Source organism: Neurospora crassa, linkage group IV (assembly GCF_000182925.2).
Source record: "Neurospora crassa OR74A linkage group IV, whole genome shotgun sequence".
NCBI classification, from domain to species: domain Eukaryota; kingdom Fungi; phylum Ascomycota; class Sordariomycetes; order Sordariales; family Sordariaceae; genus Neurospora; species Neurospora crassa.
The window spans coordinates 238,067-265,918 of NC_026504.1; the positions used below are offsets into that span (position 1 = coordinate 238,067).

Sequence of the window (27,852 nt, forward strand, 5' to 3'; positions counted from 1 at the left end):
GTGTAAATAGTGGGGTCCAACCCCAGATGTTTGTTTCGTTTTGTTTCGTTTTGTGTGTGGCAAGAAGCTGCGGAAATCACGAAGGCTGGTGCGGGCCCCGCGCTGGATACGTAAGTACGTACGTAGGTACCTACGTAAGCCTCTGCCGGGGAGGGAAAAAAAAAAAAAAAAAGGTTAAATGCTGTGAACTCCGCCGTTAGTGCGACTACATAGTGACAAAAAGACAGGCTGCTACAAAAGGCGTGACGGCTATACCGGCAAAGGATTCTAGTTTTCTGTAGGGTGGAAGTATCACGCTAACTCCCGTCTCTTTTATCCCCGGCAGTGGAGGTGTAGATAAGGTAAGGTATAAGCGACGCCGGGCCGAGACCGAGGTGGTGGTGGTGGTGGTGGCGGGCGGAGAACCTGGATTTTTTTTGATTTTTTTTACACTACACTTTCGGAGATCAGATCCAGCCCGGCGTCGGCGTGTGGGGGAATTTCCACAATTTAGTGTTTGACTCGCACACACTTTACTTGTACGTACCTTGTTACCTGTTGACTGTTTATATATACAAAGAGAAATGCACCAATTGGGATTATGTTTTTTTTTTTTTTTTTTTTTTTTTTGTTGAGGCCAAGTCTCGTAGCTTGACGTTTTGACCGACACAAGCCGATGTTCTTTTTTTTGTCAAAGAAAACTTGTCGCGCGAGACGATGTTGACTGCTGTATCGAGTGTTACTGTCGTGAGTGTGACATTTTGAGAACTGGAAGTTGGAACATGCAGCTGAAGACTTTCCATTTTGGAGAAGTTGAACGTGACGGTGACATCAGACTGCCATTTGCAGGCGCTTTGCTGTAGCGGTGCTCACAGTTACACCACCACCAACAACAACAAGATTTGTAATTCGGCTTCAAAGAAGACGCCTTTGGGTGATAATTTATCCAGGGCAGGGCAGGACAGGGCAGGGCAGGGCAGCCCTCCTTGGTTGTTTTCCATCGCCTACTATCCCAAAGAGGGCAGGCGTGCAGATTCGTGCGTGGACGGGGTGTCGTGTGTAAGATGGATGGAATCATGGAACGAGAGATCTCACCAGCCGCGCTAACAAATAACAAAAGGCAAAAAAAAGAAAAAGCAAAGCCGATGACACGGCGGCTGACCGGCACCGGCACCGGCGCCCCCCCCTCCCCTCCCCTCCCCTCTCTGGCCTCTGCAGGTCCCCTCAACGGGAAAAAGGAATCTCGAACTCCCGTGCTGAACCATTCGCTCGGCATGATCGACTGGCCGTGAGTGGTCAGAATGTCTTTTTTGGCTAGCCGCTTGTCATCGGCACTAATGCCGATGCCGGTGCTCGGCTTTGTATGTGTAAGTGGACAGGAGTCACTAACAAACGTTACATGGAGGGTATGTGGGGAATGTGGGACACCACCACCACCACCACCACCACCACCGCCGCCTGCAGTGGGTGAGTGAGAGAGGGAAGTCGTCTACGCTAAGCTTTTCCCAGCTGACAGGGTTTCCATGGAAAGGGCAAGTCAGATTGCACTTGACTCAAGTGGTGCTGCAGGTTACACTACATGACTCTACCAAATTGAAGCTAGTGGGAGTCAGTGAGGAGAAGGAAAGAAAGGAAGGAAGGAAAGCGTGTCGATCGCTTGCCTTTTCTGGGCTCTGAGATTACGATGGAACTGAGGAAGAAAAGGCAAGACAGACGGGAATGACAACGGTCAGTGGCCGAGATAGGCCAAACAGCGAGGATGGATTGAAGTAGTAGAAGAGATTTCTAACAAGATAACGGGGGAGTATTGCATCTGTCGAGTTCAGTTCCTGGCAGGTGGTAGTGTGATGTAGTTAGTGTATGTAGATATCTCGGGTAGGTAGGTATATGGATGTAGTCGTCCCCCCTCATCCATCGGTTCATCCCATCCTCCTTCTTCTTTCCCTCTGTCTTGTCTCTTTTTTTTTTCGTCTGAACGCCTGACGAACTCCAGTTCCTACCTATACATTGACCGAGACGTGGGGACTCGTTCATCTTGTATTCACCGATCCTCACCTTGCGACTACCTATCACACCGACAACCCACCCACAGCGACCTACTCTCCATATGTTTTAGACACCTGATTACCGTGACCGCCGCGACAAGGCGTCTACTTACACACCGATACTTAGCCTCCGTTACGACACCAGCCTACAAACACCGATACCGATTCCAGATTCCATAATGGCGTCCCCCGACCCCGAAAAGGCGGGCTCACCCGGACACGGCTTGGGTGGAATGGACCACTCCCACCAATACACCGAAAACAACGGGATGAATACCATCATTGACGAAAATGGCCACGAACAACCACCGCACCATGGCATGTCAATTGGACAGTACGTCAAGACGCGATTCACGACACTCAAGCCGGCGATGCGACCGGCGCCCAACCCGATCAGGCTGTTGAGGATGATCACGGGGCGACAATGGGCTTTCTTTGGGGTTGCTTTCTTTGCTTGGGTTAGTTTTTGTTGTTCTCATTTTCATCACCGCTTCGTCCATCACCATCATCATCACCATCTTTCTACATACCCCACCCACATCACTTTCAGTCCCCATGCATTGTCAACACTTCCATTTCCATGTCCATGTTATCAACTTACAAGCCTCATCCATCCACACTTACTATATCAAATTACCACTAACACCCAACCTTGCTCAATTCAGACATGGGACGCCTTTGACTTCTTCACCGTCTCCCTCACCGTCGAGGAGCTCGCCAAGGACTTTGGCAAGACCAACACGGACATTACCTGGGGCATCACGCTGGTGCTCATGCTGCGCTCCATTGGCGCCATCTCGTTTGGCATTGCGGCCGATCGGTACGGAAGGAAGTGGCCATTTGTGGTTAACAATTTGCTTTTCATTGTTTTGGAGCTGGTAAGTTTTCCTTTTTTTTTTTTTTTTTTTTTTTTTTTTTTTTTTTTTTTTCTTTCCCTTAGGTATCTTCCTTAAACACATTGGCCCCCCTTTGGTGGAACCGGATTGTCATGATGACGATGACGATGAGGGGTCTGATTTGCGAAGGGTCCGAACAAACGGAAAAAGCGGAAGTGATGTCATGGCGCCATGACATGTTGCTGTTGTTCCTGGATGATCCCCCGCAATTCCGTCTCGGGAGCAACCGAATGTCATGACTTGGCTTCACTTGGCAATCAATGCAATGCCTGTGTTTGGCGTGTCTGGTTAGGGAACTGGGGAACGACGCAGCCAAGACTGCGCCCAGAAACCCCCCCATGGACATCGCTTGGCTTCGTGGCTTTCTCTTGCATCTAAGCGAAGAAGCATCCTTTTCCCCTTGGAGAAAAGCTTGTTTGGTTGTCTGTCCTTTTCGGTGTGTTTGGGGTAGAAATGGGATGGGGTCTTGGCTTTGTCTCTCTCTCATTTCACCGTCATGGATGCCGCCATCACCATCATCACCATGCCAGCAATGGCTTGACGCACATCCACTAACATGATCACTACCACCAGGGCACCGCCTTCTCGCAAACCTACTCCCAATTCCTCGCTTGCCGCGCCCTCTTCGGCATCGCCATGGGCGGTCTCTACGGCAACGCTGCCGCCACCGCCCTCGAAGACCTACCCCCTGCCGCCCGCGGCTTGATGTCCGGCCTCCTGCAACAAGGTTACGCCTTCGGCTATCTTTTGGCAACCGCATTTGCCCGCGGGCTGGTCAACACCACCTCGCACGGCTGGCGTCCGCTCTTCTGGTTCGGTGCTTGCCCGCCCGTCTTGATTATCGCATTGCGACTGCTGCTTCCCGAGACAGAGATTTACGAACAACATGCTTCTGTGCGACGCACCGCGCGCGCTAATGGTCACGACAAGGGAGGCGTCAGCGCGACTTTCCTGCGGGAGGGCAAGGTCGCCATCAAGAAGCACTGGCTCATTCTGATCTACCTGGTGCTGCTCATGGCCGGATTCAACTTCATGTCCCACGGCTCCCAGGACTTGTACCCCACCATGCTCCGCTCGCAATACTCGTTCAGCGCCAACGCCGTGACAGTAACCCAGGTCGTCGCCAACCTCGGCGCCATGTCGGGCGGCATCATTGTCGGATTTGCCTCGCAGATCTTTGGCCGCCGCATCTCCATCATTGTCATGTGCATCATCGGCGGCGCCTTGCTGTACCCGTACACCTTCATTTCGTCCAAGAGGCTCATCGCCGCCGCCTTCTTTGAGCAATTCGCTGTCCAGGGAGCTTGGGGTGTTATCCCAATTCATTTGATGGAGCTGTCCCCGGGAGCGTTCCGCACGTTTGTGGTGGGTACTTCGTACCAGCTCGGAAACCTGGTGTCGAGCGCTAGTTCGACCATTGAAAGTACCATTGGCGAACGGTTCCCTCTCGAAAATGGCGGCGGAAAAGTGGGGTACGAGTACGGAAAAGTTATCTGTATCTTTATGGGGTGTGTGTATGTCTACACGATTCTCCTGACGTTCGTGGGGCCCGAGTACCTGGGACGCAGCTTTGATGTGAGCGAGGACGAGGATGTAAGGGAGGTAGCAGGCGAGGAAGTGGTGAGGGGGGCTGTTATTGCGAGTCACATGCATGGACATGGACACGGAGGGGATGCGGAGGGGAGTGGAAGTGGAAGTGAGGGCGGGGAAGGGGTTGGTGGGAAGGCGCAGGGAAAGGAGGTGGAGGTGGCATAGGATGCTTATCTTTGGGTTTTTCCTTATTGAGCTGAGGTGCTGGGGGAGGAAAAAAAAGGTTCTTGGGTATGGGAATGATGGCACGTCTGATGAAGGAAGCGAGCGCTTTGACGATGTGGATTATGACAGTTTGGATATACCTTATGAATTTATGATTGATTGACGTCAACAATTGATATGAATATTGGACAACAAACCGCCTACTGTTTTTGCCAATGATGTGACTGACTTGTTGCGTGATTCTGTTATTGGCGTCGTTCGTTGGATAATAGTCACCCCTTCAAGGTTTCAGTTTGTTCGGGGAACGGACCCCTGGAGCAGAACATTGTGGTAGAGTTTCTCTTCGTAGTGTGTAGCAAGAAAAAAAGGTAAAAGCATTCATTATTTATGCCACTTAGCCAACCAGACTCGAGGTATTCGTCTGCAACGGGTGTTTTGCTAGGTGGCAGTGTTTACATACTTGCATTAAACCGTACAAAGGATTGGACTGACGGAGTGCTCCAGAAATGAGATTCCCCTCCTCCTTTTTCTGCTCTTTGTAAGGAGGATATACGGAGTACATATCATACACTTACAGTCAAAACCTACCTACCTACCTACCTCTACATGAGCTAAGATGGTAATAAGTAGCTGCCGGTCACAGTATTTCACTTGTCAGGCCATGAGACCACTTGGATCTCCGTGACTCCATCGACTCGAGGCAATAGTGGTGAGCTGGTTCGCATGTCACGCATACAACCCGCAATGATAAGTCGGGTTATTATCGGTTTCATGGCCATCTCGGCCGATGAAAATCGTTCATGGCATAAACAACAACCACTGAAAGACGGCCTATGAACCCACCACAACAAACATGTAATGCAGCATTCCGCGTGACCTTTATTTGAAGCAGTCCCGTCCACCTTTTCTTTTCTCCTCAAAGCAATCGCAATCTCACGCCTTAACCAAGCCATTCTCCAGCGTCTGCACCATGACCGACCCATCCTCCATCCCAAAGTACGCCGCCACCGGCTTCTGCGCACCCCCGCTCTCCACCTCCAACCCGCTCTTTCCATAAAACAACCCATGCTCCGCCACGCCCGGAATCTCAATCAACCGTCTCGCCAGCCCATCCACCGTCCACACGCCCTCCTCCCCTTCCTGCTTGCCCTCTGGCAGTTCCGTCAACAGCGGCTTAAACACCGCATCCACGATCCTCAATCCATTATCCGTGACGCACGCGCCCGCCTTGCCCGGTAGGCCCGACCTCACCTGCGCGCTTAGACGCCCCAGTCGCTCCAACTCGCCCAACACCTGCGGCACCGCCATGGGGAACACCTCAATGGGGATTCCCTTTTTCCACTGCGTGCCTAGGTGGTTGCTAATCTTGCGCGAGTCCGCGACGCAGACGAACTTGCGCGCAGCGGTGGCGACGAGTTTTTCCTGGAGGAGACAGGCGCCGCCGCCCTTGATGAGGTTGAGAGCGGGGTCGACTTCGTCGGCGCCGTCGAAGCACACGTCGAGCGCGTGGCCGGGGGATAGGTCGGAGAGGTAACCCAGGCGAAAACCGGCGGCTTGGATGAGGTCGCGGGATTGGTCGCCCGTGGGGTAAAAGGTCATGGGTCCGGTGATGGTGGTGCCGAGCTTGGAGATGACGTCGACGACGTGGATGACGGTGGAGCCGGAGCCGATGCCGATGTGTCGGTAGGTGGGGGAGAGGTGCTCGGTTACGGCGCGGTTGGCGGCGAGGAATTTGGACTTTTCGATGAGCTGCTGGGCGGCGGATGCATCGGGGGCGGTGGACATTTTGGCGGTGGTTATGTGGCTGGGGGGGGGGGGAGGGGTGTTAGTGAGAGTGAGGAAGGTGAGGAAGGAGAGTGAAGGGGGGAGAGGAAGATACTAACAGGTTCCTGTGTGGCTGGGTGGTAAAAGTGTTAGGGAGGGCTGTTTGTTTATCTTTGTCAGTGATATGGTGTGGTTGATTGATGTCAGATGTGAGATTGTGAATGGGTTGTGTGAGACTTGAGAAGAAAGGTGGGGATGACTCGTGATGGGGCAAAGAGGGAGTATGACTCAGTGAGTTTGATGTGATGGTCAACTTACCGGCTTGGAGGACAATGGTAGTCCGAAGAGGAGGCGCTGATGTTGAAGGGTTGAATTTGAAGTTGGCGGCGGCGGCGGCGGCTGAGTGGAAGGCGGGCCCTGGTTGGTGAACACAACGAGCAGCAGCAGCAGCAGCAGACCAGGAACGACGAGGTATACAGGACGTGACTCGATGAGGGTTCATGGACATGGTGTTGTTGATCTTGAAATCCAAAACTGCCGGAACACGGAGAGCCAAATACACGCACACACCCTAACCCTGATCGGCGAAAATATTTCAGCAAGTTCGGCGGGTTTTCAAGACAAAGTCGTTGAAATTTACAGAGGTCCCTGATTGGCCGGGTGATGTCACTCGAACCGGACAGGCGGATGAGGCGGGGGTTGTGACGCCGAACCGGAGGGGTTTGTGGTGCTTATCGATAAGCGGCAGGGCAATGCACTAACAATTTCAATTCACAGCGACTTTCTTCCTTTCTCCATTTCGGTTTATTTCATTTTATTTTATTTTGTTTCATTTCACTGGTATTCACGATTCATCTTCATCGACAACAACATCACCCGTCAATCCTCGAAACCGCCATCAGTGCTGGAACCGGAAATCCAACCTCTTGTTCCCCTTGTCGGTCGTGGTCGCCAAATACTCGAGCCTCGCCTCCGTCGTCATGGCCTCCCACTCGCGCGCCTTCTGCTTGTTGCGGAACAGGTAATACGCCTTGACGAGGACATACAGGGCAATGTTCATGCAGCAGATAGCCAGCAGCTGCTTGTTGGCACGCCTGTACAACGGGGCATCATCTGTTTCACATTAGCATCTTGTTCTCACCGAAGGAATCTGAGAAACAAAACATGGAACTCACCCTTGCGATAAATGTTCGAACTCACAATCCCCCCCGCCTGCACAAACATGTTATAACAAGCCGCCGACACCGTCCTCGACCGCACCGTATTCGAGTTCCTGCTGTTCCACCCGACCTGAATGGGATGGGCATTCGGATACCCAAGCAACAACGTCGTCACCGCATAAATCACCCACCGATTCACGCCCGCGGTGTCGACGCTGTTGAGGTAGATGAGGAAAGGCAAAGCCCAGATCTGCCCCGATGCCGCGATCAGCGTCAGTTCGTTGAAGATCTCCCCGAGATAGGTGATGCCGAGCATGGTAATCATGTGTATGACGGTGTACGGGATGGTGAGCAGGTTGGCTTGGAAGGTGTCAAAGTGCAGCCCCCTGAGAGTGAGGGTTAGGTATTGGCCTATGGGCGCCATGGGCATCTGGAAGACGAGGCCCAAGATGTAGATGGGCCTTTTGTCTCTTGTCAGCATCATCCATTCCAAGTGGAAGAGTGGATGACTACTCTAGAGATACAGGAAGGGAGGGAAGGGACATACCAGAGATCAAAGTCCTTGAGACTCTGCCAGAGAAGTCTCGGCGTGATGGGTTCACGGTTATGCATGTCGCTCTTGCTCGGGTCTTCGCGGATGACCCGGTTGACAATGATCTTCTCTTCCTTCTCGGTAAACCACCCGTTTTTGCCCCGGAACCAGCTGGCGGTGTGACAGGGACCGGCGGGCATGAGGACAAAGGCGAAAATGCCAATGACAAGTGTCATGAGGCCCTGTCAACACATCAGTCAGTGGTCACCAATCACCACCCAGACGTACTCACACCCCATCCACCAAGCAGGCAATAACTCACCTCAATCAAAAACAGCCATCTCCACCCCGCATGTCCCTGTACGCCCCTCATATGCAACAACCCATACGCCAACAGCGCGCTCGCAATATCCGCAATGCTCATGGCCGTCCAGAAAAACCCCAGTCTCAGACTCAGCTCATGATGCTTGTAAAAGTAGCTGAGGTACAAGATTACATCTGGAATGAAGCCACCCTGAAGGATGCCCAGCAGAGCACGGCAGGCGAGGAACGAGGTCCGCCCCTGAAGCCAGAACTGAGCGGTGGCGACGATGGACCACAGAACCATTTGCGAGGGAATCCACCGGTCGGGACCCATCCACTTGGAGACGAGTTGCGAGGGAAGTTCAGCGCAGAGGAAGGCTAGTTTGAAGATGGAGTTGCCAAGGTTGTAGTCTGCACCATGGGTCAACAGCTGTCTGCGTGTGGGTGATGGGTCAGGGGTCCAAGAAAAAGACAAACACACCATTCGTCGTCATATGCAAATCCCCCAAGAAATTATCCGTCAAGGCCTGCCCGATATTCGCCCGGTCCAGCTCCAGCGCCATGAACATGATGCACGCCCATACCATGATGCGCCAGTCAATCTTACGGATGAGCCGGTGCTCCTCGCCCCATGTCCAGCGCTCGAGGGGGTCGAACCGGTGGATGTTTTCCCTTTACATCCGAGTCGTCGTCAGCAATCGATCATCCAGCAGAAGCAAGACAAAAACAGAGGGGTAAACTCACCAGTCCGGCCGCGGTTGGTACTTCTCCGCTGTATCGGGGTCGTCAAACACGGAAACCTGCGTGGCGATGGCAGTGGGATCATAGGAACTGGCTCTTTGGAACCAGAAACGGCGCTCGGCAAGTGCTATACCTAAAGGAGGAATGGAAGAGAGGGTTTCGGAGGAGACGTTGATGTTGGAGCCTTTGGACTCGGTTGGAGAGTTGGTCCCGTCTGCTGAGGGAGGGGAGCCGCCTTGTGTGAGGACTGTCGCCATGGTTGTTGTTCAATGGTCCGGTCAAGTGTCTAATGAACAGCGGACTTGGTCCTTGTGTCAAGGAGAAGGAAGGGGTGAGATTCGGACACAAGTCTCACGGTGGTGACACTTTGGGGACCTAAGCTTCGCGGGAACATGGAAGTCTATATGAGCTCCGACATCTGAGCAGCATCAGGGCAGCGATTTCGACATGGCGAGAAAGCTGCACACCATCATGGAGAGAGGGATGCATACAATGCAGCACCAAGCACGACGTCGTAGCCAGCTTCCGCAATGCGTACCTAGGTACAATTCTCATGGGCGGTTGCCACGGGCACGCCCAACCGTCCACTGAAGTGCTCGAAGGGACTCATACACGGTACTTCCACACGTCCAAGATGAGCTTTGATGCATCGTTCGCCACATTGCAACACCGTCCCAAGCTTTCGGCGCCATGGTGTCAAGCATCTATAGAAGCTTTAGAGGCATTTGAGCAACGACGCAACAAATAGTGTGGAGGTCTGGCCCAGCGCCACGGGTTGATAGACCGTGTAGACGTGATCCTTGGCTGGAATGAGGTTGGCAACTTGGCATGGGAAGCGATAAGGGTCTACAGCTCTGCAATAACATCTACTGAATGGGAAATAAGTTTGAACTCTGAACCAAGCATTGAATACTATCCCACTGCTCCAGCCCAAGGGTTCGTGGGGTGGTAGGTTTGAGATTCACGGACGAAGTGAGTGGAAGGTTTCAACCACACGCTTGGTTTACACGCTTGAACTCCGTAATGTATCGCCTTTACCACAGAATTCAACATCACCAAGAGTAGTGGGGAGGTGAGCTGGAGACGTCAATGAGGGTCCAGAATCAGTTTGTTTCAATGCCAAGCAAACAATCATTCACTTCACAGCGAGTGTCTCAACACCATCTTTGACACACAAACGCCATCGCATCTTTGGAAAGAAAGCACGATTTGTCTAACAACCCTCAAAGCAATCGATGATAACGGCGGCAATTGAAGGTCGATATCGCGGGGTTCCTTCATCTTCGCGTGGGGGAGACTGCTAGTTATTGGCGATTTGCCAGGTGGTGATGGCGTGCTGGTGTTGACGTGCTTGACCCTGACTTTGACGCGAATGACAAAGGCGACGCAGTCATTGGTCAATTCGAATATCGCGACAGCAACCCATTTGGTACGGGATGTCGACACCCACCAATACCAACTCAAGGATAGATATCAGCATCAAGGTATAGAGGTGCTAATCGTTATCCGAGATAAGGATGTCTTTGGCAGTCATACCCGTATCCCCGCCGTCTGGTCGACATGAGGATGCCAAAACGACCGACCCAACCAAGCTTTCTCCTCAACACCGGTGCAGGATGGACACATCTTGGTGGCCACACCATAACCGCTTTGAATAGTCACCAAGATTCACGACATTGCCGCTCTGATGTTGTAATTCACTACACCCTCATTCGACATTTCCCCGCACACACGGTACCGATATGGCTAGCGGATACCGATCACGGAATCACAAAAGGTGCTGTCCACGGACATTTGAAGCGCCGAAGGCATGTCGACACCAACCCGCCATATCTCGTCATGCATTTGATCGATGTGATTGGCGTCACAAAGCTGTTAGACAATATCCTCTCTACGAATAACAGAGATAATACTGTCTTCAAAACGCGCGGATAACGAACAATGCATGCACAGCATACCATGTTGTCTACCGAGCTCCGAAAATATGCCTGAACCTGATGATCATCTATATAAGAGGTTGCCTGATAGGCCATCGATTTGAGTTCTTGTTTCTTCTTCACTCAGGCCAGTTACATCCAACCACCACTTCCCTCTGATACACCAACACTTGCAACCAAAACACCACCATGGCTCCTTCCGCTGTCGAGGCCGTCCAAACCACCATCAACGTCAAGAACCAAACTACCCAGCAGTCTGCTCCTACCCAGCACGCCCAACACGTCGAGCCCCTCAAGCTTTCCGGCGTTCTTGACCAGTATGAGCACTTTGACGTGACTCCCATCATCGGCCGCGAGTTCCCCAAGGCCGACCTGGTCGAGTGGCTCAATGCTCCCAACTCTGATGAGCTCCTTCGTGATCTTGCCATTACCAGTTTGTTTCTCCCATTTCCCCTGTATCACTTTCCCCCACCTTCATTCCCTTCTCTTTGTCATTTGTCTGCCCACTAACACCCATTCCCCGTGCAGTCTCCCGCCGCGGCGTTGTCTTCTTCCGCGCCCAGCACTCCCTAACCAACGACCTCCAAAAACAACTCATCCTCCGCCTCGGCGCCCTCACCGGCCGCCCGCCCACCTCCGGCCTCCACATTCACCCTATACTCAACTCGGAACGTGAACTCGGCGGCAACGACCCGGAAATCTCCACCATCAGCTCCATCCAACATCGGAAATTCTACAACCACACTTCCGAAGACGACGACCAACTGTCTCCCAAAAAGCAGTACACGGCCCAATGGCACTCGGACATTGCCTTTGAGCCCGTTCCCGCCGACTATACCAGTCTGCGCCTGGTGCAGCTTCCGAAAACCGGCGGCGACACCCTCTGGGCCTCGGGGTACGAGATTTACGATCGCATCTCGGAGCCGTACCAGAAGTTTTTGGAGGGGTTGACGGTTACGTTCCAGCAGCCGGGGTTTAACCGGACGGCGGAGAGGATCGGGTTCAAGATTTATGAGAAGCCGAGAGGCGCCCCGGAGAATGTGGGGAGTGAGCTGAAGGCGGTGCATCCTGTCGTTAGGACGAATCCCGTCACGGGGTGGAAGAGCGTGTTCCCCGTGGGGGGCCATGTGAAGCAGGTGAATGGGGTGACGAAGGAGGAGAGTGATAGGTTGTTGGAGTGGTTTTTGGAGCTATTGCAGAAGAATCACGATTTGCAGGTGCGGTTTAGGTGGACGGGGGAGAATGATATTGGTGAGTCTTTCCGATCAGATCCAAGCGGTACCAAGTTGTGGGAAGGAAAAAATGAAAAAGGAAACTAACGGTGTGAAACAGCCATCTGGGATAATAGGAGTGTCTTCCATACTGCTACTTTCGACTATGATGGGTACGGCGAGCGGTTCGGTAATCGTACGGTTGGATTGGGAGAGAGGCCGTATCTTGATCCGCAGAGTACTGGCAGACGGGAGGCGTTGGCGGCGACGGGTGAGCTGGCTTGAGTTTGACCGCGCAAAGAATCTGGAAATTTCCAGAGAACATTCTTGTACTTTGTGTTTGATTACGTCGAATGGGAATCAGATTCTCGACAACAGATCTTGCCGTTCAACCCCAACATGCTTCACTCAATCACTCTTTGGTTCTTTCAATAGTCGCCCGACGAGACTGACAAACCGAAATATCAAGGTACCCAAGGTACAGATATTTGTCCGTCCAGCCTCGGCTGGGCTGGATTGTGCACCTACCTAACAAAACCAACTGCTTTTGCCTCGTCAAAAGCCTTGTCCTTTTCAACTACATGTCACCAAAGCAATCAAAAACCTAGTCGACATACGGTCGGGAACAGCTGAGCCATCAAGATGACCCCGACCTCTTGGGACCTCGTCGACGACGAGATTGTAGGAACTATAGCAGTCTTAGCAGACCCCTTCTCCGCCAGAATATTAGCCAACTTACATCCTCCTTCTATGGATCAATCTCGAAATGGTTCTAGACCGCGTATTTGTTCTTGCCCTCCCGAGGGCGAAGAACGGGCCCTTGCCTTCAAGTCGGTGCGGCTTACACCCGGACTCGTCTAGCAAGTCCCTTCCACCTTCCACAGATCGAGCGTTTCTTTGCCAGTTCCTTTCCCTTCTTGGGGCGGGAGGGAGGCGAGATGGATTTTCGAGACTGGTGTTGAGGTGAATCAGAGCCCCAGTGAATTGTTCGGGCAAAGCATTGGAGGCATTTGCCATTCGGCAGGCTAGGATCTGTGCGCGGGTAGGCAGGAACTCCTCCCATCCTCCGTCGTCGCCATCGAGGTAAAATAGGCGCAGACACTTGGCTCCCGCGAGCTTCATCTTCTTGATGACCGGCAGTTCAGAGTAGAAGGCTTTGTTGTTTCGGTAAGTCGCCTTAGCGTGGTCGACTTCGGCGTAGAAGGCGGCAAGCTCTTGCTCGACTTCGTTGAAGAGTTCCTGGGCGGCGCCTCCAGTCCGTGACGACGGGCCAGGACCCCCAACTCGGCTTGGAGCCGCTTGCTTGCGATGCGACGATTGATAATATTGCCGCCTTCAATGTCGGTAGGTCTCACCTCGATGACTCGCTCAGCATCTTCTTCCTCAGGGACCTCGAGGTCCGCATCGTCAACACGACCAGGCTCGAGGTAGAGAAGTTACTCGGCATGGTTGCGTTGGAGATGGCGCAGATGGCAACGGACAGTAATGGAGAACGGGCGGCAAAGAAGCATTCGACGGGAGAGCCCGGGTTTGGTCGAGGTCAGGCTCCCCATTCGGTGTTTCAAGACAAAGTACGACCACGACGCTGAGCGTTCCACTTTCAAGCCGGATGCTATGCATACCTACAAGCAAGCCGTTCAAATGTTCGGATCCTGGCTGCGACAATGCGGTGGAATGAATTGAAGACGACTTCACCAGGCAGGTCAAGTGGACTGGACCAGCGCTCCGTTGAAGCAGCCCTTCCGATCTTGATCATTCGTTTACCTGTTAGATTTGGCGGCGGCACTCTAACTCAAAATCAGTGATCTTTGTCCGATCGTGACTAGAAACAGGTTGAAACAAGGGCCGTTCAGTCGATAACCGCCGATATGATTTCCCCAGCTTCTTGACCTTCTCAACGCGTCACGCAGAAACCCTTCTGTACCAATCGCAAATCCACCGAACACAATGACCTCAATCACCATACCGTACATAGACTCGGGTTGTCTACTCGCCGAATAACTACCTAGCCATCTCTGCGGGTGTACGTGGCTGATCTTTGAGAAGGTCGTGTTTTCAGGACCCTGGGTCATGAGGCGCAGTGAGTGAAACGATGTACGGTTCAGGGTCGAGGCCCCATGTCAGCCTGTAGATTTAAATTCCGACTTCGGCTGGGACATACCTCTAGGCTCCAGAGGGAGATCTTGCTTTGAATTGCCATTGTGAAGTCCACGTGTGTATCACGGTGTTGATGGCAACAGTGGCTGGTAGGTATTGCAGAAAGGGCAGCCGACCAAGTGGCTTCAACCCCGTCATTCATTGTCAAGCGACATGTTTTTGTCGGATGGGATATACCACCAAGAGGGGCCATCCGTATTACCGGTTTTTGTTCGCTGGTGAAGAACAGCTCACAAAGCTTGGAGGTATGCTCTAGGCCGACTTGAACATTCGAGGCAGGCTCAGCAAACGCATACGACGCGTTCAAAGTCGCCTTTGCGGGGAAGAAGTCTGAGATCGGACAATACATCCCAACCAAGCTGTCACTATGGGAAACAGTGGAAGCTACGGGGTCAAAGTTCTCCAATGGACTTTCCGACATTATTCAAGCCGATAATCCGCCTAACCTTGATGACTTCATGGATCTGCCTGGAGGTGGGTATTCCCGTCAAGACGAACCTGCTTTCTCCCTGTACCTCTTGATTGACCAAAAAGTACCTAAATGCTACGCCCTTCGTTCATGTAGCTGCAGGCGAGTCGAGGGGGGCACTCTCCGCGGGTCGCTTGCTGGTTAGCCGTGGGTTGCATGGAGTGATCACGTTCTGATAAGCCTGTTGAAGTTCGTCGACGGTCTGGGCCAAGGATCTCTCCTAATTCTTTCTCGGATTTGATCTTGACGCCACCCCAGCCGATCTCGTCCGCAATCTTAAGGTAATTTGCGTAGCCACTCTTGACTCTCTTACGCTGCTCGTCCTTGGAAGAACCGATGGGTGCGCTGGCCAGGTCCGTCATGAAACGACGTCGCTCCTCCTCCTGCCATTCATGCTTGATGACAGCGTCTATGTCGAACAGTTTGGTGGCGCCCCCGGATGCCTTATCCAGCTCCTCTACTGTAAGGTACCGTAAGGATAGTGTCGTCAGTAATCCCATCAAAAACGTAATCTACAAACATCGGCCTATGTATAAGCAAATATTTGAGAATCGCCTGGCCTGCTTCGCTGTTCTCGAAGCCATCTTTGTGCATAGAATGATATCAAATGAGGGAGGAGTACGCGTGACCGATACGAGCTGTGCGCACCGTATCATAGTCGTCGACACTCTGAGGCGGCTGGGGGATACCAAGCAAAGTCGAAGAAGCGAAAATGGAGGGTTACCACCTCATCACCTATCAGAAACTCATTACAGATAGGTAATCTGGCTTTTAGTTGTTATAGCGGTTACGGAAGTCCTCGTAGCAGCTGTGTTTTCGTCCGGCTCGACATCCGAAGTGACGATGGTAGAGGTATCGTTGGGTGTTTGTGTCGTGGGAGTATCGGGTTTGAGGGCTTGAAACTCTCAAGATACACGCACTTTTGGTCGCCTTTGAAGCAGAGCTACCCGGGTTGGCCTTGCTGGCTTTGCGATTTCTTGGGGGGCTGGTGACGTCCTCTGGCGTTTACCAAGAGACCAGTTCGCCGACGAGAGCGGCAGAGGAGCGAAGGAAATGTTTTCTCTAATGAGCGGGTGAGGTGCGGGAGCCGGGTCCTCGTCATCCGTCGTGAGGTCCGGTGTCTCAATGCGCTTGGGAGTATTGATGCTGCTGCTCGACTGTATTGGCGACGTCGGCGGTGATAAGGGAGAGCTCGGCGACCTGCTCCTGCAGCTCTGTAACCGCGACGGATTCTCCCAACCGGGCTTTCAAGTGGCGAACCCGAATGTTCATCCCAGACTGCCAGGTCGCATGATCCTCCTTGATTGCTGAAGAGATCTCGGTCATGCGAGAGTCTACGGCCTGTTAACGACATGTTTTCGAGCCTTTACTTTCGACTGCGTTGGTCAATAGGTAGGTATATGGGCCCTGGTGATCAGCGTAGAGGTAAACAACTTGGGGTTTTGAAGAACACTGGCTGTACACGGCGGGAAGCTTTGTCCAATATTGGCCTAAAGACCAGTTCTGTGATAGAGTGTTGGTCAGCGAAACATTAACACGCGATGTTTTTGCGAAAACACTTTTCTATTCCAGTACAACCACACTAATGCACATCATCACCATCACCAGCATCTGGTATTTAAGCGTTAAAATTTCCACAAGACTTTCAGTTCTACCTCTACTTACCGACCTTCCTATAACTCATCATATCACTTTGGCTTTCCCTTCTTGTCTTCACTCCAGAGTAGTATCTCCCCTCCATGCACGCCTAACCCAATGTATTTCACACAACAAACAACACTTCAATAGGTAGGTAAACCTCACAATTCATTTCCCATTCTCCATACAGCCAAAGCCCAAGTCCAAACCCAAGTCCAAGCCTAACGTACGGAGCCTACACCTGCCTATCCTGGTGATTTCTCCGGGTCGACAAAGAGGTAGACAAACGACTACCTACGAGTCCGAAAGATGAAATTGCCCCTGATGAGTCCACTTGCAAGACCAGTAGCAATCACGATCCGGAATCAAGCCAGTTCCTGCCTACCTAGCCCTCCTAAACTTTTTGTACTTTATGAGGAGATACCTACCTACCTAGGTACCGATATGTCCTGGTTGACATTCTGAGAAACTCCATGAACGTGTGCAGTCACAGAGTGACCATTGTCAGAAACCACTCCAAGATTCTTACACGGTTGTCGGAAACACTCGGAAAAGATTTCTGCACGAGATTGAACCAGAGACTGTGAGACCACCGTACCTAGAGGTACCCAGATTTAACTGAAGTTAGAGCAGGTTATGGAACGGACGGTAAGTTGACAGCAAGCAACCTTGAAACTGTAAACTGTAAACTTCAGCGATTCGCAGCTGCACTAGAGGTATCGTTCATCGGTAGAGGTATGACAAGTGGAATGAATTCATGAGTAGGTAGACGCCGTGAAGCATCACTCACGTCTGTGTTGGTCAACTCTCACACTTACTAGGTGTTTTACGAGTCTATGAGTCTACATGTATGACCTACATCAGCTTTACTGTAATAATGCCGACAGTGACCCGTCCTTTCGATCAGTCTACCTAGAGGTACCTTGACCGTCCTACTTCTTTCTACAACGATTAGGTACTCATGTGCATCTTATTCACGTTAACCATTTGCCAATTCTTATCACAAGCCCTAGAGCGCTTACACCCCGTGGCAGGACCTATTCTCAACATGCATGCTTGGTGTTGATGCCAACCTAGGTAATCTTGAAGACAAATTTACCACTCGCACCCAAATCTCAAGAAAAAATCATGATGTCCCTTGATACTGATACTCTTGCGATCTGGAATTATCTCATGAACACTCCCAAACCCCCCCTGTAACTCCCCCAGTTTCTACTTTCGAGTTCCACCCCAGCATCGAGTTGCCCACCACCTCCCCCCCCCCCCCCCCATTCAATCATACTCGTATCTCCAACGCTACAGCTTACTCTTTTCATGCCTGTTCGGTTCCTCGCGGCTCCCCAACGTCGTGACCCACCTTCGTAAACCAGCCCAAAGTGTTCAATGTCCATGCATGGCCAGTGCAAAGTCAAGTCCAACTTACACCAGTGATTCTCTTCACGTGCCATTGTGCAGCTTGCAGTACGCCCAGCAGCAGTTTGCCCATCAGCAACGTTGCCCCAATAATCCCCTACCAATCTCAACAAGCAGTCAAGATACTACATCACATTACTTGGAGGAGAGCCGAGGGAGCCAATCACCATCAAGACTTCTCTTCATTTTACCGAGTTCTGTCCTCCTCCCATCCTCATCATCCCCCCCACAAAAACACCAGCACCAACCAAACGTCCAAAATGGGATGCCCGATTACCTACCATAGGCGAGTTAAGCGAGCAAGCCTATCATAGTACTGTATGTACCATGTACCATGCCAAATTGGAGCTCTGTCCTGGGTAACCTGCGTAACCAAGCTGTTGTAAATCTAGGTTAGATCCCCCATCCCTTCGTTAAGGCCCCTGACCCACATTTGATATCTTCGATTCAAAAGGTGTAACCATAACAAGCTTCAAGCTTCAAACCAAAGTAACCAGCCAAGCCAGCTACGGAGCCAACGGTTCCGGAACAAAGCAAAACAAAAAAGAAACAAGAAAGTTTAACCAAAACAAAGACTAAAAAATCAAACTCCGAGTCCGAGCTATTCCTGTCGGGGCATATTTCCGGCTTGGTAAAACTAGGCCCGTATCGTGTACACTACCCCCTACTGGACAACTGGTAGTCGACAACTGGAACATCGTGGACATCTGGTGCGGCGCGGTGCCGTGCTGTGTTGTGCGGTGCGCCGCTGTGCTGTACGGACGGTGCTGTGCTGTGCTGTGCTGTGCTGTGCTGTGCTGGGAGGAGGCGAAGGGAGCGAGCTGGAGCGAGCCAGCTGGAGCGACGGAGCTAAGCTAAGCTAAGAAGAGAGCTAAAGAAAAAACCGGTGAAGAAAAGATTTGCGGTTAGTGTCAAAAAATCATCGGAGCTTTTGTCCTGAAGGAAGATTTCCCTTCCAGACTCCACTTTTCAGGTACGCCGCGAATGAACGGTCGCGAGTTGTCCGAAGCCAGCTCACTTGAACCTGATTGACTAACTGACCTTGGAAGCTAACGAAGCTTTTGGAGAGAACGGTCAGGATCGATCTTCGTCGTCCACAACTGACCGGGAACCAGCCACTTGGGGAAAAAGCTAGCCTACCTAGAACAACGCTGGAATGCAAGTATAGGTAGGGCCCGCTACGCCTTGTGCTGTGTGTTGTTTTTGTAGACCCCCCCCGGATGGATCCTCACCCACTTCCACTCCATGGCGTGTGCTTCACCGACTAGGTGGGTCACCATACTACCGTCCCCTCCCACTACCGTGATGAGCCCCATTCAATGGCGGAGTGAACTTCCCACTCACCTTCCCCGGGATTTGGGCCGCCGCCGCATGGCACCCACGGTTAGTCAACGGAGATGCTAGAATCGACGCGAGTTGGGCAACAGAGAGAAATGGGCACCGCTTAGATGGAATGAATGGGCTGATGCGGCTTTAGCCTGCATTTCATCAGCTACTGCTCACTTGCGTGATTTTTTTCGGGACTTGCATACTGTGCTTGATTTCTGCGCGATGAGGAGCATGCGCGATGCGATGGGGTGGAGATGTGTGTATGCACATCAGCTGGATCAGTGGTTTGTTAGTAAAGTAAACGTTACCACCCCCATTGCCCTGTCATCTGTCGGCAAGATATATCATCGGGACGCGCGCGCAACGTCTGTACATAACCCAGATCCGTCCTGGCCAACGGTCGACTCCCATTCGCTCCTTTTCCGATGCGATGCCAGTCTGTCCGCCATGTCAGTGGGACGCATACATCGACGATCGCGTGCATGGCATTTACTGCAGCGAGATCCCAAAAAGGCGGTACTTACAGTAGCGCAAAACAACTTTTCCCATGTGGTGATTTCCATGGTTTCGGATGCGTTTCAGATGCACGCTGAAAAAGTTGTTGCACGTCCATGAAGATGACTTCATCGCTCGGCAACATGTTCATCCGGAGACTAACGGCCGGAATGAAGATTGATGAAGCACGGAGCATCGTTCCCATCCACGCCGCGCGTCTTGTGAGGCTTGTGACTTCCACGTGCCAGCTCCAGCCTCCGGATCCGAAGGCGTTCAGGAGTTTTCGGTCAGTGGGAACCTGATCACAGCTTGGCCAAATGATTGCCGCGGTTCGCGCGCCCAGATTTCATCCAGCAATCCCAAATCAGGGTCATATCCAAGAGCGGTCAATCTGTAAGTCATCGAGATCTCAACTTAGTCGCTGCCACGACAAGAGTTAGGTTAGCAGGGAGGAGAAGTGAGGCAGATTGCAATCATGGCAAATAGGGCAGCCGGAATTGTCTTCCATGGAAGCTTGGCTCGTGCCACCGAGCCCAATCCCACCTTTACTCACCTCGCTTTCCGGTTTTGACTCCTCGACAAGCCCAACAATTCCATCCTAACCAGCATGCGAATTCTGCCCAACATGGCATCATGGCAATCAGCCAACTCGCTCTGTCTGCGTATCGGCCGACGATTCGCATCGATAGGATCGGTCCATTGGACCACTGCAATTCCATGGTTTGGTCAAGTTCTTGAGAGCCGAGGAGTACCATCGAATGCATCAAGAGAACCCCTACCCACCTCACCGAAACTGAGACCCGGTACCTGAATCGGCATTCAACTTCAACTCCAGCGCCACTCGAGACCGTCTGACATCCGACATCCGTCCGTGATCCGTCACTGGACGGCAGGACCGTGATAATTACCAAAGGTCTGGTATCCAATGCTTCGGATCCCAGGCTCAGATCCTCTCGTTGCAGCATTGTTTGTCCTGCCTATTAAGGCGGCACATTCCGACGCCTGTGTCTCCGCCCATTTTGTCTTACCCCTTCCGCTGGGACTGACCGTGAGACAGTGGACAGTAGGATCTTCTCCCCCTCCACACCCACTCAGGAGGAGTTGCGGACTGTTGACCCACTTGTTCCCGCATTTTCCCCTGGTTCTCGATGTGGTTCCTCACCGGTCGGTCCACTTGGGCCACATTTCATCGGGAACCACTTCCCATGTCACTCTCCCTTGCCGGAGAATTTCCCACACACCCCCGACAACGTTGCAAGAGGGTCTAATCCGAGCAACTGGATCCTCCATCTGTCCACTGAGAGTGCGCCCAGCAACCCTGTACACGTAGCGTAGCGTACATCTCTATCCTAGACGTAAACGGTTAGCGCAGTACTTCCACCATACAATATTGAGGGTTTGAATGGTGAGGAAAACCTTCATCTTTTGTACACAGAACTAGGTTATGGACCCCGCTTTGTCAATTTACCGCGCTAACCTTTGTCACCCCGATGCCTCAGTTGACTGCGAGGGAGAAAGGCCAAGGCTCACTAGCTAGATCAAGCTAGCGCCATCTACCGTGACCCGCAGCTCACCAAGGGGGTCCAATTGCCATGCACCATGCTTTGGCCTGGATAATCCTCATCTGTACCATCCCCATAACCGACATCGAGAGATTAGATAGAACATGGAAATGGAGGTGGCAAAAGTACTAAAATGGGAAATGTGGATGGGGATGTGACCGGCGAGAGTGACGAGAGTGACCAACACTCTTGCACATCCTTTTAAGGAGAGACATGGCTAGGTCAGGGAAGGTTCCTCGTACCTGTAATCGAACCCCTGTCGGGCTGGTCGGTGGTCTTGATCCATTCTGGCGGGTTGACAGGAAATTCCCACCATCCCACCGCTCACCAGGGAAACAGGAGAAGAAAATAGCAAAGTTCGAATCCTTCGGCAAGGAATTGCATGCAAGACAACGACCATGTCGTCTCTCTGCTTCTGGTTTCGTTAGCGGCAGGCAAGCATCGAAAAGGATGTCCAAAGGTATGATCATCATCGTCAGAACTTGTGATTTCTCGATGGGCTCAGGCCTTCTCTTTCCAGAGGACACGGAAAATGGATTGATAAGGATAGACAATGATCCAACCTAAGCCATCTCAGGCGTGTGCATCACAACTACATCTCACCTCCCCAAGCAAGCAGTATTGGGAGCCGACTCTCGATCTATGCGATCCCCCAAGATATGAGTGGAGTAATATCGTGTGATTGGGTTAAAAACCCCGAAAGAGTTATGGCTACCATCCCTGACCCAGATCGAGCGGGCTGCCAGGACAGGGCAAGGGGACCCCATTGCCAAGCGAGATCTACAAGTGTGATCTGTCCTAATGGTATTCAACTGTCAACAGTGAGCCATCATCTTGGCCGCGACGTGACACACGCAAGGCGAAACCCTAACCCTTTTTTTTTCTCTTTGGGAATGTTTGATGAGGTTGGACAGAGTCTGCCAGAATCGCCGACATAACACGAGAAAGCGTGTGCAAATGCGCCCCAAATCTTTGGAGGCTTGGCGGTGGGTATGGTTATTGAAGGGCCTAGGCGGCAAAAGCAACTCTGAATACCCAGACTGGCCAGGGTGTTGGTGACCGGGGAGCTATTGCCCGCATATTGCAGAGGGTTCGTTGAGTTCAAGATGCAGTTGATGCATTTGTTGATGACCGGGGGTTGCTTGTAATATCGGGCCTCCTGGCGGCGATGGCCATCGAATACCTCAGGTACATGGAGAGATTTGCCGAAGTTGGGTTAAGGTTTGGCGTTCTCGTTTCTGACGCATTTGGCGACATCGCCATCTCAAACATGTTCACATCTGCCCCCGTGGGGGAACCAACCAGACGAGGTGAGGTGTGCATCATCGCGGTGTTGTTGACATTGCGCGGTTTCTGGCGGATTGTTTCGATTCAGCGGGTTTGGCGTGCAATGAAGAGACCGATCGCACGGCAAAGTGACAGATTCAGAGCCGGTCCCCATGGCCACGTTATCGCCTGGCTAGTGACTAGTAGGTCGCGGGATGCTGATGCTCCAGTGTGATGGTCGACGACTTGACCACAGCGGTGACGACAGCTGCGCCGTCTTGTTGATTGACGTCGCCTTGGTCCAGGGTGCCCATGCGCCAAGCCCCGCCAAAGAGATCACCAGTGCTGGCGCCGGGGACCAAAGGAGGCACTAGTGTAGAGGCTTCACATGTCCCCGAACTGAAAGCGCTCGGGCACCATGGTTCGCGAGGGGGCTGCCCCCCAGTGGACAGCCAGTCCGAGCGAGCCAGCGCGAGCCAGCAGCGAGCCAGCTCTTGGGTAGATGGGCGCACGCTAGGATCGGAAAGCCCAGCAATCGTACTGCTCGATATGGTTTGGGCCGTCAAAATAACCAGGGCACCTCGTTCCTGGTCGGCGATCAATGCATCCCAATGCATCCAACCCCAGCCAGATCCGAGCGTGCTGGGCCATTTTCTGTTTCTATCAGCTTCACACCCCCCGGGGTGAGCAAAGGACCACCACAAAAAAAGGGGGCTCCGAATGAACACCTACCCTTGAGCAGAAAAAAGCAACGAATGCCTTAGCACCAAGCCCAGAGATTACCACAACCACCCTTCTGTGAAGTCTGTCAGCGCTGTACCTCCCTCACCTCCTTTGTCAATTTCTCATCGGTATCCGTTGAGGCAGGTGCTTAACCGCAATGGAAAGGAAACACAAACACAGGTCAACCATCGGTGGCAGGGATACCCCATCAAATCCTTCCGCACTCTCGCACGCACGAGACGAGAATGGAGAGGGAGAGAAGGGCCGGGCGACCTCCGGAGGCGGCTGCAGCAAACAGGGCACATTTACACCAAAAAGGCAGTCCCAACGGGCGACACGGCCCAACAGCGACAAAACCATGGGCCCAAAGCGCTCTTGTAACATGATGCGAAGAGCTCGTTTGGGATGCTTAGGAAAATCCCAGAAGGACTCACCGGGGTTGTGAGAGAAAGGGCCATCAAAATAGGTTTCCTGTGCAAGCCAAGCCACCGAGCGATAGATGGCGGGTGAGGGCCCAGCTGGGCCAAAGGGCCGCGGATGGAGCATGCTTTGCGGCAGGCAGTCTCCATTGTGAGAGACATTATCTTCCTTCAGCTTGCCATGCCGCTTATTCATAAAAAAGTGCAGCTCCAGCCGGGCAAATTTTGCCAATCGCAGAGCATCTTCGGCACCGAACTGCTTGTGTGTACCAAATACCTATGCACAAAAGGGGATGTGAATGGCCACACTCATCAAGGCGTACAAAAAAACAGGAGGCGGTCTCGGGCCCGTGTTTGGGGTGGGCAAAGTCGATGGAGTTGCACTCATCTCCCAGTCATGCCCGTTTTGGGACTGTGCGAACGTCGGACTAGGAATCCACGTGTTAACGTCCACTCGCCCTCCTCTGTTCTGACCGCTTGAGCCAGTGGGCTTAGTGTAGAAGCCGCAAGCAGCATGCCGTTTCGATCTGTGGAGTTAGCAGCCTGTCCTTCCCCCCTGAGAGCTGCCGCATGCCTTCCGTCTGGATGAGATCTACAACGAGACCCCACGCATTTGCCCCTGTCAACGATCCGGTGTCCATCCACACTCCTCGGAAACAGTTCGTGGCCGTGACTGCTCAGTGTTCAGAGCGTAACTTTCTGTCTACCCATCATCCCAGCTGTCAAAACGAGCATGAGATCCGTGATATCCCGGTCGTCGAGGGAGAAAGCAACACTACGCGATTGTTATAGCTCCCATACAGGGCCCGTAAAACGTTACAGCGGTTGCCCGCTGCTATCGGCTCGATTTAACTCCGCACTTGTTATTCACTTCTTTCCCGACAAGGCCTCATGGTGATCACCTAACTGATGGCGGTCCTCCCTGCCGTATAGCATGTACCGATACTGCGAGTCAAGGGGGACACCTCCCGATAGAGCGCGTTTGCATCATGTCATGTATCTCGCCGGCTGGCCAGAACGTTTGCTTGGTCCGGGAAGATTCAACCCGGATATCTGCGTCTGAACGAAGAGACACGCGGGGACGAGCATGATCATGCTTCAAATCTGTGGAGTCTCCCGGTGCTTTGGTTATGGTTGAGTCGTAGAGTTTTGGCTAGGGGTTCATCTCGGCGGTTGACAGTGCCATGGCCGTTTCGTCCTCCGTTTTTTCTTTTTCTTTTTTTCAGAAACCGGTTGCAGTCGAGCCGCTGGATCCTGATCATCAGCGGAACCAAGAAATGCATACTGAGACACACTGCCGGTCGAAACAACGCGGATCGGACGGCCAATCAAATTGGCAACGTAGCAATACCGTTTCCCACGTACTGTTGCTCTTTTACCGCTCCGTTTGAGCGCGATGCGCCCTCCCGCTACTACCCACCCCACCCCACCGTATCTGTTGATCTGGAACGGTTCTTGACTCAAAGGAACAAAACCACACCAGCAGGCTGTGGCCCTCCAGCAGAAACGTGATCGAGCCGATAGTTCCTTGTAATGAGACCATGCAGGCGCAAGGAATAAGATCCGGTATCGCTCACACAACGGAATAATGTCTGAGATTTAGCATTCGAGGCACCCGCCGTGGCATGGTGAAAGGTGTTGGAAAGCGACATAAGGTTTTGGCCTTGTAGTTGACGAGCAGCACGTTGAAGAAACCGATCACGATGCCACCGTCCAGTCCCGTGATAGCGCTGATACGAGTGTTCGGAGTATTTGTCGTCGAGAAGCCTGACGAGGCCTTCCATGTTGGTGGCGTATATCGGCTGACGATCGGGGCAAAGGTCCGCTTCCTGGGTTCTATCAAACTTGCCCGAGTGATGTTGAGAGAAACAGATAAGCGGCACTGTCCTTGGGGAGAAGAGAGCAAGGCAAGACTTTGTTTCCCCAATTTGACACTAGAACATGGTGACACCGAGCCGCTGCGGTTCCCGCTGAGCTGTGTCATACGGACGTAAGAGCTCGTAATCGGCAGCGCATACACAATATATAGTGCTCGCATTACTGCAGGATCGAAGGGGGAGAGGAGATGAAGTGGGCTTGCGGCTACGTGCAGGTTGAGATGACAGTACTTAGCGCATTTTCGAGGTACGGCAGGTGCTGCGATGAAGTCGGAGCAGTGTTTACGCATGTTGCCACACCCGGCACTGAAAGCGTGTTGCGCAGCTCGACAGAGTGTACCTGGTTTCGTTGCAGGAATACCGAAATGAAGTCAGAGGGCATGCATGGTCTGAAGGCTCCATTAACCATCATAAGCAGGCTCGATGACGAGAACCACAATAACACAACGGCCTGATTGGCACACTGACCAGCAACTTGCCGGACATACGAAAGCCGCGTGTTGATAAGAAAAGCGAGAGAAAAGCTTGGTAGCTGACCCGAGGAATACAAGATGGTGTTTCAAGAGCCGATGAGGCGCACCGCACGCAGATGGACGCTCTATCGGAAGTCGACATGTGTGTACTAAAAAGGGGGCGCCTGCGCCTGCGTACGCGTCTGCATTGGTGGTGAAACTTGACATTGCGAGGTACTCGATAAGTCCGGGATTGGAGGTTGGGTACGGCCGTTGATGTGTTTCAAGCCTGGTCTCCCCGATTGACTGCCTATATAGGGCGGCAGACAAGGTCGATCCAGTCGGCATGCGAACCCTGACAGCCAAAGCCAGGTCGGCCCTGTTGTGGTGAAGCTGTGGCGGAAGCCCTAATCGTCAAAACATGCCTTTGGCTGACTCGAGGATCGGCAACCGGTTAGCGGGGCGCGTTCCCGCCGTCCTGATGTGTCCCGTTGATGGGTTGAAAGGCGTGTCGATTTGCCGTACGCACATGGCATTCAGCAACTTTCTTGCAGATCGCCAGAGGGTTGCCACGCTGGATTAAGCCCAAACTGGCCTGAAAGACTCGGCACATGGTTGCAATTCCAATGTGTGTGGTTGTGTGTGTGTGTGTGTGTGTCTGTGGCGGCTCGCAATGCGGAGGCGCATCTGACAACGGACTCGGCCGACCGTGCCGGACGGTAACAAGGCTGTGCCTGGCAACCAACCAATTCAGCGATAAAAATCCCGGTAATTGCCTGTAGTGTGGTGTAGAGCCTGTGGATGGCGCCGGTTTATCCAAACGGGCGGGATAGGCCACGTTCCTGGGTGGTCAAGTAGTAAACCCTTTTCTCAGAAAAGGATTTCACATCAGCGAGCAGTCTCCTGGAAGAACCGGTTAGCGTCCTGGCCTGAAGACGAATCAAGCGACGAAAGAGCGCGTGGGAGCGGCGCGTTCGGTACGTACCTGTACTGTGGTTGGGTGCAGGACATGGGACAGACAGCAGAGTTGCGAAATCTGCGACATGTTGCCCTGGTGGTTGCACCGGATCACTACCGAACGAGATCTGCGCTAGTGAATTCTTGGTAGTTTGTCGAGGCATGCCAGCCACTATGGTAGAACTGCTTTAGGTTGTAAGTCGACCGAGACCACCAGCCTGGAAATTAGTCAGATGAAAACCTGATGACAATGTACTTTCAGGATTTTTACCCAGGGGCAGGTCCAATTGCTACACCAAGGCGAGGACGGAAATCATGGCGAGGATCCAGCGATATGGTTCAAGCAGGCCTACGAACCTGGGCTGTCGAGGTACTGTACAGTTGCAGTGCACAATGTGGACGGCGGTGCGACCCAAGGGTCCTGTGTATGTACAATACTGACCGGTATTGTACAGCACCAGTCGAGTGCCTCTTCAGCGACAGGGGGGCAGTGACCTGGGGTAGCAGCATGTATAGGCTAAAAATTGCTTCTTCACCCTGCCATTCCAAGAGCCCTACTGACGGGATGATACATGCCTTCAGATTGAATCGAGCACCTTGCCGCAATAAGGCTGCTAGCCTTGGATCCTCGCATACCCAGTGGTTGGATCGTGGAGATCTTGCTGGGACAGCAAGGTGCAAAGATAGCGCAGACAGAGAGAGCATCAAGCACTACGCATGTCGGGAACGTGTGGGATCTGGGCTGCACGCTTTCTCCTGGGTACGGCCGTAG

General features: G+C 52.6%; 10 protein-coding genes across 11 annotated transcripts; 3 read left to right on the top strand and 7 right to left on the bottom strand.

Annotated features, from left to right (window-relative positions):
• The first annotated feature begins 1,913 nt into the window (after positions 1 to 1,913).
• Positions 1,914 to 4,865, top strand: NCU07607 (sugar transporter). Its single transcript, XM_957748.3, has 3 exons — positions 1,914 to 2,482; positions 2,690 to 2,902; positions 3,494 to 4,865. Exons 1-3 carry the CDS (start codon positions 2,204 to 2,206, stop codon positions 4,673 to 4,675), a joined length of 1,674 nt encoding a protein of 557 aa, XP_962841.3. The 5' UTR covers positions 1,914 to 2,203; the 3' UTR covers positions 4,676 to 4,865.
• A 300-nt stretch (positions 4,866 to 5,165) lies between these two features.
• ppm-3 (pentose phosphate metabolism-3) lies at positions 5,166 to 7,042 on the bottom strand (the record flags this gene model as incomplete). Of its 2 annotated transcripts, none has more annotated exons than XM_011395944.1 (3): positions 5,166 to 6,479; positions 6,559 to 6,598; positions 6,758 to 7,042. In XM_011395944.1, 3 exons carry the CDS (start codon positions 6,945 to 6,947, stop codon positions 5,609 to 5,611), a joined length of 1,101 nt encoding a protein of 366 aa, XP_011394246.1. In that variant the 3' UTR covers positions 5,166 to 5,608. The 2 variants fall into 2 exon arrangements, with proteins under 2 accessions (XP_011394246.1, XP_011394247.1); XM_011395945.1 differs by having other exon boundaries at positions 5,498 to 6,479; positions 6,758 to 6,942.
• A 295-nt stretch (positions 7,043 to 7,337) lies between these two features.
• Positions 7,338 to 9,432, bottom strand: NCU07609 (MFS transporter; the record flags this gene model as incomplete). The annotated part of the gene is made up of 6 exons (XM_957750.2): positions 7,338 to 7,552; positions 7,615 to 8,060; positions 8,147 to 8,373; positions 8,454 to 8,845; positions 8,916 to 9,106; positions 9,179 to 9,432. The coding sequence occupies 6 exons, from the start codon at positions 9,430 to 9,432 to the stop codon at positions 7,338 to 7,340; spliced, it is 1,725 nt and encodes a 574-aa protein (XP_962843.2).
• Positions 9,433 to 10,694: 1,262 nt separating this feature from the next.
• On the top strand, positions 10,695 to 12,731 carry NCU07610 (taurine dioxygenase). The gene is made up of 3 exons (XM_957751.3): positions 10,695 to 11,545; positions 11,641 to 12,363; positions 12,445 to 12,731. Exons 1-3 carry the CDS (start codon positions 11,302 to 11,304, stop codon positions 12,606 to 12,608), a joined length of 1,131 nt encoding a protein of 376 aa, XP_962844.2. The 5' UTR covers positions 10,695 to 11,301; the 3' UTR covers positions 12,609 to 12,731.
• Positions 12,732 to 12,847: 116 nt separating this feature from the next.
• Positions 12,848 to 13,770, bottom strand: NCU10766 (hypothetical protein; the record flags this gene model as incomplete). The annotated part of the gene is made up of 3 exons (XM_001728070.2): positions 12,848 to 12,900; positions 13,169 to 13,611; positions 13,679 to 13,770. The coding sequence occupies 3 exons, from the start codon at positions 13,768 to 13,770 to the stop codon at positions 12,848 to 12,850; spliced, it is 588 nt and encodes a 195-aa protein (XP_001728122.2).
• A 1,247-nt stretch (positions 13,771 to 15,017) lies between these two features.
• On the bottom strand, positions 15,018 to 16,275 carry NCU10936 (hypothetical protein; the record flags this gene model as incomplete). The annotated part of the gene is made up of 3 exons (XM_001728069.2): positions 15,018 to 15,409; positions 15,959 to 16,106; positions 16,171 to 16,275. 3 exons carry the CDS (start codon positions 16,273 to 16,275, stop codon positions 15,018 to 15,020), a joined length of 645 nt encoding a protein of 214 aa, XP_001728121.2.
• A 3,963-nt stretch (positions 16,276 to 20,238) lies between these two features.
• Positions 20,239 to 21,672, bottom strand: NCU07613 (hypothetical protein; the record flags this gene model as incomplete). The annotated part of the gene is made up of 5 exons (XM_957754.1): positions 20,239 to 20,245; positions 20,378 to 20,531; positions 20,853 to 20,932; positions 20,987 to 21,142; positions 21,629 to 21,672. The coding sequence occupies 5 exons, from the start codon at positions 21,670 to 21,672 to the stop codon at positions 20,239 to 20,241; spliced, it is 441 nt and encodes a 146-aa protein (XP_962847.1).
• A 709-nt stretch (positions 21,673 to 22,381) lies between these two features.
• On the bottom strand, positions 22,382 to 23,944 carry NCU07614 (hypothetical protein; the record flags this gene model as incomplete). The annotated part of the gene is made up of 2 exons (XM_957755.2): positions 22,382 to 23,239; positions 23,810 to 23,944. The coding sequence occupies 2 exons, from the start codon at positions 23,942 to 23,944 to the stop codon at positions 22,853 to 22,855; spliced, it is 522 nt and encodes a 173-aa protein (XP_962848.1). The 3' UTR covers positions 22,382 to 22,852.
• Positions 23,945 to 25,367: 1,423 nt separating this feature from the next.
• NCU07615 (hypothetical protein) lies at positions 25,368 to 25,961 on the bottom strand (the record flags this gene model as incomplete). The annotated part of the gene is made up of 1 exon (XM_957756.1): positions 25,368 to 25,961. One exon carries the CDS (start codon positions 25,959 to 25,961, stop codon positions 25,368 to 25,370), a length of 594 nt encoding a protein of 197 aa, XP_962849.1.
• A 1,434-nt stretch (positions 25,962 to 27,395) lies between these two features.
• Positions 27,396 to 27,852, top strand: NCU07616 (hypothetical protein; the record flags this gene model as incomplete). The annotated part of the gene is made up of 2 exons (XM_957757.1): positions 27,396 to 27,450; positions 27,536 to 27,852. 2 exons carry the CDS (start codon positions 27,396 to 27,398, stop codon positions 27,850 to 27,852), a joined length of 372 nt encoding a protein of 123 aa, XP_962850.1.

Bases quoted from the DNA above. Each gene is read 5' to 3' on its own strand.
- NCU07607 (XM_957748.3), top strand. From the start codon at position 2,204: ATGGCGTCCCCCGACCCCGAAAAGGCGGGCTCACCCGGACACGGCTTG. The intron at 2,483-2,689 runs GTTAGTTTTTGT...TGCTCAATTCAG, and splicing joins GGGTTGCTTTCTTTGCTTGG to ACATGGGACGCCTTTGACTT. The intron at 2,903-3,493 runs GTAAGTTTTCCT...CACTACCACCAG, and splicing joins TTTTCATTGTTTTGGAGCTG to GGCACCGCCTTCTCGCAAAC.
- NCU07610 (XM_957751.3), top strand. From the start codon at position 11,302: ATGGCTCCTTCCGCTGTCGAGGCCGTCCAAACCACCATCAACGTCAAG. The intron at 11,546-11,640 runs GTTTGTTTCTCC...TTCCCCGTGCAG, and splicing joins TCGTGATCTTGCCATTACCA to TCTCCCGCCGCGGCGTTGTC. The intron at 12,364-12,444 runs GTGAGTCTTTCC...GGTGTGAAACAG, and splicing joins GACGGGGGAGAATGATATTG to CCATCTGGGATAATAGGAGT.